At 41.0% G+C, this 9,887-nt stretch overlaps 2 protein-coding genes across 4 annotated transcripts; both read left to right on the top strand.

Annotated features, from left to right (window-relative positions):
- The first annotated feature begins 216 nt into the window (after nucleotides 1–216).
- tmigd1 (transmembrane and immunoglobulin domain containing 1) lies at nucleotides 217–4,182 on the top strand. 2 transcript variants are annotated; one of them, XM_031872688.1, is made up of 7 exons: nucleotides 217–413; nucleotides 1,165–1,210; nucleotides 1,452–1,537; nucleotides 1,714–2,004; nucleotides 2,781–3,068; nucleotides 3,164–3,267; nucleotides 3,370–4,182. In XM_031872688.1, exons 3-7 carry the CDS (start codon nucleotides 1,474–1,476, stop codon nucleotides 3,379–3,381), a joined length of 759 nt encoding a protein of 252 aa, XP_031728548.1. In that variant the 5' UTR covers nucleotides 217–413; nucleotides 1,165–1,210; nucleotides 1,452–1,473; the 3' UTR covers nucleotides 3,382–4,182. The 2 variants fall into 2 exon arrangements, with proteins under 2 accessions (XP_031728548.1, XP_031728547.1); XM_031872687.1 differs by lacking the exon at nucleotides 1,165–1,210 and having other exon boundaries at nucleotides 218–413.
- A 2,381-nt stretch (nucleotides 4,183–6,563) lies between these two features.
- Nucleotides 6,564–9,865, top strand: pimreg (PICALM interacting mitotic regulator). 2 transcript variants are annotated; one of them, XM_031872536.1, is made up of 6 exons: nucleotides 6,564–6,619; nucleotides 7,486–7,804; nucleotides 7,885–8,192; nucleotides 8,279–8,374; nucleotides 8,985–9,023; nucleotides 9,679–9,759. In XM_031872536.1, the coding sequence occupies exons 2-5, from the start codon at nucleotides 7,496–7,498 to the stop codon at nucleotides 9,013–9,015; spliced, it is 744 nt and encodes a 247-aa protein (XP_031728396.1). In that variant the 5' UTR covers nucleotides 6,564–6,619; nucleotides 7,486–7,495; the 3' UTR covers nucleotides 9,016–9,023; nucleotides 9,679–9,759. The 2 variants fall into 2 exon arrangements, with proteins under 2 accessions (XP_031728396.1, XP_031728395.1); XM_031872535.1 differs by lacking the exon at nucleotides 8,985–9,023 and having other exon boundaries at nucleotides 9,679–9,865.
- The last annotated feature ends 22 nt before the right edge of the window (nucleotides 9,866–9,887 follow it).

Here is a 9,887-nt window from a genome sequence, read left to right as displayed (position 1 = left end):
AACATAGCATTATCAATGTCTTATGGGCTTTAAAAACCTTTAACTACTAAAAGCAAACATGAAAAAAACTGTAAAATGTGTGTTTTAATCCTGAGATCCACACCCTAGAAGTTTTAGTGCCATTGTAATGACTACAAGCCAATAAAAAAGTGTCCTTGTGTTTGCACATTATAAGTACGTGAACAATAAACAATAAAACATCAGGGGTGGGTGGATTGAAAGGGTTTTTGCAGGAACAGGAAAGAAGAATGATGAGAAAGTCATAGAGAAACAGTGAAGGACGTTATAAAAGTGTCCTTTTGAGCAGGTGAAGTATATAAGAGCCACTTAAGATTTGTGCAGTCCTCTACATTCTCACACAGGGAACATCGTGAACACAACACAGACAAGAAATAGGAAATTGTCATTGACGGGTAAGTGGATCTTTTATGTTCGAGTTATTATAAATATTAGCTACATTTTATTTAGTTTATTTCACAAGTATTGTAATTATTTTTATTATTTTAAGAGTACAAAGGCAGAGAGCATTGGTACTGTGTTGCTGGAAGAAATAGTGACTCTTATTATTTATTTTTAAGCAAACTGAAATCACATATTACTTTGCTATTAACTTCAAGTAATAAACTGTCCCTTATAGATAAAATGAACCGAATCTATATAATAATCTGATCCAAAAGGATGATTTTACAGCTGATCTGACAGGCAGGTTTTTCTATATTTAGTCCTCAGAATCATAAACAAACACTCAAGAGAATATAACAACAATTTGGTTTCTTGGAAACAATATCTGGTTAAATCTCTCTTTTAATCTCGTACTATGATATTACATACATTCTGCTTGGATGTACTATTTTAAAGCACATATTATATCAGCTCTATGAGAAGAATCTATGAGATGGCAGGTTTGTTATGTTTAAAAAAAATGTTTTGCAGACACTTTTCCTGACTCCTAAATCGATCAAAACAATCCATTATCTTGATAAGTCACTCATGCACAAAATTTAAATTCTTTGATGAAGTATTCTAAGCTTGTTCCACAATTTGATTGTTTTAGTCGAATAGGTTTGGCCTGCAAATAAACTTAGATCGACTGAAAGAGAGGAAGTAAATTGGAAATTTATACTGAGGGTAGAAACACAAATAATGATTGTGTTTGTGTCACAGATGTTGGTAGCCTAACGAGGTGGAGAAAAACAACAGAGAATAACAGGCAAGGGAAGTTTATTTGTAAAGTACCTTTCAACAACAATTCATAGTTCTTTATAAAAACAGAAGGCATAGAGAAATGAAGCACAAAGTTGTATAAAAACTTTGTTAACAACAAATGTTAACAACAAATGCTAACAGCGTTTAGAGTCTCTAACTGCTACACATCTATATTATTTTCTGTTGCAAGTGCTGAAGTTTTGGTAAAATAAACTCTGATTGAATGCTCTTTCTCTGCCTTTCAGGTTTATCCAAGAAAGAGTAAAAATGAAGTTGATGTTCAGACCACTTCTTTTCCATTTCCTCCTGCTCTGTGCAACCCAGACATTTGGTAAGCCTGTCTGGTTTGAAAGTCTGGTCACCAAGAATTGAACTGACTTGCCTATTTCAGTTAAATTATTCCAGTGAAAGATTTTTTCTTTTTCTCCACTTTTGTGCAATCTAAGCTTTTACTGCTTCACTCAGCCATCCATTAAATTCCCCCCCCCCCCCCTTTCCTTTCCTAAGGTGTCAACATCCAGTCTGTCCCAGAACTCAACAGTGAGGGTGTTATACAGACAGAACTGGAGAAGACTGTGTCTCTGGTTTGTCAGCCTGACGGCGGCCATGAAGCTCAGGATGATGAAGAGTTGGTCTGGCTGAGGAATGGCGCTGTCGTCAGTCTGACAGAAGGAAATAAGAAGGGTCGCAGCAGCGTGTGTGTTTCACCCGTCATCTATGAAGACGATGGGGCCACTTTCAGCTGCCACCTGGGCAAAAATGCCACAGTTACGGCCTCGGTCACCCTGAATGTCACATGTGAGTCCCTTCAAATATACGTTGGAATAATGTTAATTATAGTAACTAATAACCAATATTAAGCTTTTAGGTTATTTTCAAACACACTTTGGATGGCAATGTCGGTCCACCACTTTGGTCAACACTGAAATATCTCAACAACTATTGATTTGATTCCCATGAAATTGTGTACAGATATTCATGGTCTCCAGAGGATTAATCCCACTGACTTTGGTGATCCACTGACTTTTCCGCTTATGCCACCATACAGTCAAGATTTCCCTTTGTCCAATATTTTGGTTTATGACAAACTCTCTGCAAACGTAATGACATTTCCATCCGCCTCAGCTCTACATTGTGTTTTGGTTTAGCACGCATGCTAACATGCCTGACTAAGATGGTGAACATGTCACCCGCTAAAGATCAGCACGTAAGCATTGTCATGTGAGCATGTTAGCATGCTGATGTTAGCACAGCTTAAGTACAGCCTAAAGGAGCCTTCAGTGTGGCTGTCTGAACTTATAGGCACAATGGTGCTTTGAGCTTAGTGCTAACATCAGCTAACACGCTGATGTTTAAAAGATATAATGTTTACCATGCCCTCTATCTCAAGTATAGAAGAGACCTTTTTCAAAATACGTCTTCTGGGGCCCATTGATGTCTGCACAAAACCATCGTAATAGACTTGTTGAGACGTTTCTGTTCGGGCCAAAGTAGTGGCCCACCAACAGACTGACATTGCCGTCCTTAGAAGCACACTGGCTACAAGATTAACATAAGGTGGCGTTGCTTTTCAGATCACCCACAGCTCTCTGGGTTAGAGGAAGTTGCAGTAGAAGAAGAGGCAGAGCTCGTCCTGTGGTGTGATGTCTGGGCCAATCCACCTGTCTCATCTGTGTCTTGGACACTAAATGGAAGTGCAGTGGATCTAGTAGTAAGTGGCTTCTTGTTGACCAATGACGGCTTTACAAGCAAGCTCATCGCCAACAGCGTGGAGAAAATCTTGCATGAAGGCACGTATCAGTGCACAGCAAAGTCTCCCCTATATGGTGAACACAGCAAGCAATTCAGTGTCACAGTGACAGGTCAGTTCATACAATCAGTGTAATCAGCACATAAAATGATGAATCAGTGAGTGATGACAAAGTGGGTTGATCATCGTCCTCCTCCTCATCTGTAGGAAAGACAATGAAGCTCCCACTGATGCCCATGATTGCAGGGATAGTGGTGGTGTGCGTTACCACTCTTTTTGCTATTGTTTCACGGTGGAACAAAATTACAAAGGTAACACACAAAACATACAACACGTACTGTACTATACAGCACAAGACTGACCCTGACTCGCTACAAAATGAATCTCCTAATGCTTTATTTCTCTTTTGACAGTGCTGCAAGTAGGTTGTGCCCAGATGACATTGCAAGTAAGCTTGATGCAAATGACGATGATGATGATGTCAGCAATGCAAATTAGCGTATGGCATCAACTGGCAACTTTTAAGCACCTTTTTGGACCTAGTGTTGACTGCTTTCATTGGAAGAGTTGGCACTATAGTCGTCTCTACTTCACCAAAGAAAAGCCATGAAGACATCACAACTCAGTTTGTAGTTGTTGTTTTTTGCGTGCAGGAGACTGTGATTACCCATGAACCAATTTGATAATATTTGACAATTCTTTAAAGGAATATTTTGTCATTTTCAGAAATGTTTGACATATTTGTTTTCATGATGAGTGTTTGAAGACCAATTGCGCTCTCTTACAGTGTGTGTCTGTTAAATATGAAGCTACAGTACAGCCAGCATAGTAACACAAAGACTTGACTTAAAGGGACATTAAACAAGATGGAACTCAAAGTTAAATACTGAGCTTTAGCGGTGCTGTTATGTGGATTTTGTTACCTTTGGACACAGCCAGGTAGTTACTTCCACTATTTGTTTTTGTGCTAAGCTAACCGGCTGCTGGCAGTAGCTTTTTATCATACAGACATGACAGAATTCTTATTTAAATCTTTGCAATAAACCACAAATGCCTAAGTATTTTTCCAAAAATTTAATTTAAAATCTTCCAGATCCAAATCTTTAGATTGTAGCAGGACGATCTGTGAAGTCCTTGAGATCATCCTTAAACACTTTTCATAGTGTGATGCACTTCTGCCTGTTTCTTGTTAATATCTTTGCAATAAAAGCTTTGTTTCCTCGCCACATTGATCTCTAGTTTCCACATTTGCACTGAACTTTAACTTGTGACTCAACAATGCAATCAAGGCGTGTTAAAATCATGTTATACATTTACCCTTCATGAGACAAAAGGACAGGGATTACCATGTCATGAGGGTCAAGGTCTAGATCGTGCATTCTACCAATAAAAAAACACTTAACAAGTTCACATAAAACAGTGCAATACCAAACATGGATTGTAACACGTTAGACAAGATTGCACGTGTGATCAGTCATCAAAAATACATTATGAACACAAGCTTGACCGAAGTTGTTTCTTGTGAAAGAAGCTGCTTGGTTATGCTTGCAGCTTTGAATAGTTACCAATTTACTTATGTGGTCCTTTCTTGCGTCAGGTTATACAGTTAGTGTCCAAAAATCTGTAATCATTAATACTGTAAGGTCTAATTGATTGCTTCTGGGAAACTCTCGGAGTCCTTGTCTGCTAATTACATGCAAAAATAAGAATGTTAATGCTGCACAAAGCTTTGGTTTGGTTTTGAAAAGTGGAAACACAGGCTTGATGATGCCTTTATTACATCACCACTGACTAAAACAAACTCGGTGGACAAAGACCTCTAAGCACTGGTTTTTCACATGCAGGTCTGTAGTGACATCTGCTGGTCTGAACATTACTGAACATTATAAACTTCACAAAGATAAGCTTTATTGCTGGACTGGTGTATTGGATTACATACAGAACTGTAGGCCTGACGTAAAAAATGACACTAACGAGCAGTACATGAAATCTTTACCAACGAGTTTTTACAGCAGAAAGCATCGAAGATGACCGACCATAATAATACATCCATGGACCAGAAACATCACAGACAGAGGAGATGCTGATGGACAGCAGAATGAATGAAGAGGTGTCTGAGGAGCAGCTGAACTCCAGTCTGGACGACACAAAGAGTCTTTCAGAGGTTCGGGGAGACTTGATCCATAAAGAGTTTGCAGCCTGTGACAACTCTGCCCTCTCCTTAATTGTGCCAAGTGAAGAGCCTGTAATTAATCCGGGAATCACTCCCCCTCACAGAAGTCCAACTTCCTCCCAAGAAGAACTACAGATAGAAGAGTGGGAGTTTTCAAGTGATGAAGACTCTGAGTCACTAGTTACAGTAAAATGTAATTCTATGAATGAACAACTTGAGCTGATGACAGAGCAATTTAAATGTCTATTGGGTCAAGTCTTTGAGTATGAGCTGGAGCACTGTATCGAGCAATAAATGTGGATTGATCCGCCGCTGAAAATAGTCCCTAAAAAAGCTACAGTGGCCATCTGTTTTAGGAAATTATTTAGCCTTTATCAAGATGAAACTATGCATCTGTGCGCTGTTTTTAACGACTTAAAAGCAGATTTAAAGATGAACTAACACATTGTTGGTTTTGGTCTTTCATGGGATTTGTTGACAGTATTGACAATAACAAAAATACAGAATATAATCATCTTTTTAGTGAAGTAATTATCTCTCCCTTTTAGGATATTGCAGCATTGGAGAGTCAGCCTTTGCTCATTTGGTTTTGTTAGGAAATATGTTTCCATCAGTTATTCTTTAAAAGAAAACTTCTTACAGAAGGAGGGGATTTTTATTAATGGGCAAATAATGTAGAAAGTATGCAGACGCTATATTTCTAAGGAAATGCTCAAAAGAAAGAAAAGATTTGGGACGTTGTGCCTTATATCTCCTGTTTTGAGATGAATTGCAATAATATAGGTGCTCTGTCTGACATGCTTTTTGGGCATCCAGTTTGCATGACTACTCTCTAGCCAGGGTACTCGAGGTTTATAGTCATTTTTCAGATCTGTTTCCTCTTGGTTAGGTTGCTGTATGTTCCACTACCCAGTTATGGCACATTTTACAGTGGGAGAAACCCAAATCCTGCTTTTTTGTAGTGAATGAATAAAACGGTTAATTTTGTCATTAGAGCTCTTTGGCTGCTGTCGTCATACGATTTCATGTGTGCCTCTCGGTCAGATTTGTGTTAGTGAGCTATAGTCGGGAGCTACCGAGCATGCATTTCTTCATGATATGTACTGTATATATATATATATATAATGAAAAAAGGTACTGGGGAATGCCAGGGTCAGCAACCAATAAACATACATTTTTAAAAACATACAGTACATCCAACGGAGAGTTGTGTGTATATACTGTATGGAGAGATCTTCTGTGCAAAGAATGAAATTGGCTGGGATGTACAATATAATACCCCACAGAGCCAAATAGACTGATAACCAGCCCACACGACGTAACACCCTCTCTATTAACGTCTTACGTCATACTGTGGGCTTTCGCGTGAAGGGCGTGGTGACGTGCGTGTCCGCGTGCGGTCTGCGGTCCACCGCCAAATTCAAACAGTGGAAGAAAGGAACAACAGCAACAGGCTGAAGCAGACGATCCTCACAACGGGTACTTTTTAGGTAAGCCTGCGGTGAAGTAGACGGTTCGATAGTTGGTATTTAAGTTATTTAACTGTTATTTAAGTTACGCTAAACTGACGTATTAACGTTAGCCAACGCTTTTACTCCAGTTAAGCTAACGATGCGTTTGCGAACACAGCCCCGGTTTTTTTTTTTTATTTGTGAATAATAATCACTTGAAGACGTTTCATTGTTACGAGTGTGCATTTTGTCTCTTCATTGTCGTTCCCATTTGACGAAGAAGTGCTAATTCGCTGTTGTGTTTCACTCCTCCGACTGTGTTTTGGAAGAAAACCGTGTCGTTGACGCAAGAAAGTAAAGGCTGCAAAGCTACAAATCCTTATCAAACAATAGCCACGAAACTTTCACTAACTGCGGGTCACTTCCTGTTCTCTCTGCATCATCAGCATGTTTTTAATTTAAAAACAATTGTGCAGTTACACTTATATTATTAGCTCAAGATTTTGAAGAGTTAAATGATGTTCATCTCTGTCTTAATATCTGAAAAACTCTTAAATGTACTTCTATAATACCGAATGTGACTTATTATTTTACTTTAATTAGCTTCTTTTATTTGCATTACGTCCTGTATTGTAGTTATTTGGTCTTATTTCTGCCTGCAACTAACTAATTATTGTCATCCTCGACTAATCTATTAATTCATAAAACGCCCCATCATAATTTCTGAGTGTGATGAGTTCAAATAAGGTCCTAAACTCATTAATTCAATGTGCAAATAATAAATAACATGTGATCACATCTAAATGAAGAAAAGAATTCCCTCACACCCGTGTAAAGTGGTTGTTTTATTATTGTATTATACACACACACTGCTGTTCTTTTTAACCTCCGCTCCCCTCTTGCAGCTCAGTCAACATGGCGTCTTCAATAATGGACGTAGTGGGTAAAGCTGTGGTGGGAGTGTGGCGGGCGCACACGGTCCTGGACGAGTCCGACGGTGCGGAGAGCCCCCAGGAAGCCCCCGACCGTTTCCGCAAGCTTCGCTCTTCATCTTCACTCAACTCTCTGCGGATGTCTTTGCGCAAGCGGCTCCCGCTGCGCTCTGTCCAGACCGGCTCCCTCCCAGAAAACCCAACTTGGGAAACCCAGAAGGAGCAGCCGAAGCCCAACGCAGTCCGCCAACTTACACGCAGTGCTCGGAACTCCGTCACTGACGTATATCAGGTAGATCGACGGACCAAAACCAGTGTGCATCCCCTCATCCTTTCCTCCTCCTCATCTGTGTCCTTTTCTCCCGTAATCAGAGGCTGCAGAGGACAAGAGAGTTTTCCCGTGAGGAGTGTTTGGTGGCGACCCCGGGTCGGACGTGTGATGGGGAAGAACCGGGTGCGTCGACTTCTCGCACCCCGAGACGCACGCCGGGCCGAGCTGCAACACCCAGACGCACCCACAGATCAGGGGCCACACCTGGACGCACCCCTGGCTCCAGAGGAAGGAGGACTCCTGAGGCTGGAGTACGAGGGGTGAAGAAGAGAGGAGGCCGGAGGCAGCTGGTCCGCATGGCCGCGTTACAAAGTCCCTTCGCCTCCCCCAACACACAGAACCAAAGGAGGTAAGTCTCCTGATATTCATTCAGACCATTGTTTTCCAGATTTTATTTGCTACTTTCATTCATGTGGTGATTTTCTTCTGTAACAGAAAGTTTGACAGCGATCTGGACTCGGTGTCCAGTGGGATCAGGAGGCTCAAACATCTGTCCAAGGCCTTTGACAACATAATTGGCAGAGACAACGGGTAAAGCATCATTTAACGTAATCACCGCTGAGCGTGCGGCAAATCTTAATCTCTGTTTTTCATTAGTATCGCTTGCATTTTGAGTGTTTTATGGTAGTGGGTGAAATCCAATTTCTGTATGTGTGAATGAAAGCGTGTGTGTGTGTTGTAGGTGAATGCGAGCGTTGTGCGTATTTGAGGAAGCTGTCACCCCATTTTCTGGTATGCATACACATTCTGCATAAAGGAGACCACAGAGACGCATGATCACCCTCCCACCCAAAGAATCCCCACACAGATCCCCTCCCCCCACACACACACTCTTCCAGGCTAGATTTGCAACTGTGTTTCTGGTATTCGAATGAGGAGTGGGTGACAGCAGGGGGGAGGGAGAGTATGGGTGTGGGAATTGGAGCCAGGCGACATGACAGAAATGTGAGGAGAGAGAGAGAGAGCGTAGAGTACAGATTTACGTCACTTCCTGTGTTGACATTCAAAATGTGGAATTGTGGTCTGGACCAATCCAAGAAAGAATGAGGGGCACGTGGACCGTTGTCTGTTATCAGTTTGCATCACATGTAGCCTCGTCCTTTGGAAATTTAAACCCAAGTTTGTTTTCCTCCTACAACAGGCAGTTCAACTATTCCCAAATTGTGGAGTAGGGAAGAAGGTAAATCCAAATATCCAATCATTATGCCTCTAAAAACCAGCTGAGTTGTGTAAACCTGTGCTCTGAGTGTGACTAATTGTGAAAAGCATGAGCTGCTGTATGTATGAACATGCGAGTATCTGACCCGTCGCAATGAAAAGCCTGTTTTGTGACTAATGATTAACAGGCATTGTCCAAGGAAAGGATGCTCTTCTCTGTCACTCTCGCTTCCTTACTCCTTTACTTCCCTGTGCTTTATTCACTCGTTCTGTCACCTTATCAGCTGACATGCTTTCTCCTACTTACCAGGGTGTCTGAATGTAGAAATCAGAATGTATTTAATCTAAATTCAACGTCACAAATAGACTTAGGTCTTAAGAAATCTTGTTACTATATTTACCATTGAGAAACATTGTCCCGTGATGGGTCAACAATTGCTTTCATTTTCTTATTTTGGATATAATACCTATAATATAACCCCTTTTAACATTATTAGTAACAACCCGAGCAAAAAAAGAGATCAAACACCTTTTTAAAACTGTATTTTTTAGGATACACTTATAGAGAGGAGAGAATTGAATCGATGAGGCCTGTGGACACTTTAATAACCTTCTCTCTCTCCCTCCCTCTCTCTCTCTGTCTCTCTCTCTCTCTCGCTGTCTCTCTGTCTCTGCAGGTCCAGTACAAGGGACCGTTCTGGAGGAGCCGTGATGAGAAAGTTGGACCCCAGCGGTAAACTGAGTCGCTCAAACCTCACACGTCGAGCCTCGAACCTCTCGAACACGCTGGGGAGTTGGACCCACACGGCTGTGAACACGATCCGTAAACCCAACTGAGCTACATGTCTGTATGTAAAACACGGGACCTTTGTAGCCCCATATATAT

The sequence above is a fragment of the Anarrhichthys ocellatus genome, unplaced genomic scaffold, assembly GCF_004355925.1.
Source record: "Anarrhichthys ocellatus isolate YVR2014 unplaced genomic scaffold, GSC_Weel_1.0 scaffold65, whole genome shotgun sequence".
NCBI classification, from domain to species: domain Eukaryota; kingdom Metazoa; phylum Chordata; class Actinopteri; order Perciformes; family Anarhichadidae; genus Anarrhichthys; species Anarrhichthys ocellatus.
This window is presented reverse-complemented; position numbering and strand designations above follow the sequence as displayed.

Excerpts from the sequence above, each read along its gene's own strand:
- tmigd1 (XM_031872688.1), top strand. The coding sequence starts at position 1,474 with ATGAAGTTGATGTTCAGACCACTTCTTTTCCATTTCCTCCTGCTCTGT. Across the intron at positions 2,005-2,780 it reads GGTCACCCTGAATGTCACAT|ATCACCCACAGCTCTCTGGG; the intron begins GTGAGTCCCTTC and ends GTTGCTTTTCAG. Across the intron at positions 3,069-3,163 it reads ATTCAGTGTCACAGTGACAG|GAAAGACAATGAAGCTCCCA; the intron begins GTCAGTTCATAC and ends CCTCATCTGTAG.
- pimreg (XM_031872535.1), top strand. The coding sequence starts at position 7,496 with ATGGCGTCTTCAATAATGGACGTAGTGGGTAAAGCTGTGGTGGGAGTG. Across the intron at positions 7,805-7,884 it reads CCGTCACTGACGTATATCAG|AGGCTGCAGAGGACAAGAGA; the intron begins GTAGATCGACGG and ends TCCCGTAATCAG. Across the intron at positions 8,375-9,678 it reads ATAATTGGCAGAGACAACGG|GTCCAGTACAAGGGACCGTT; the intron begins GTAAAGCATCAT and ends CTGTCTCTGCAG.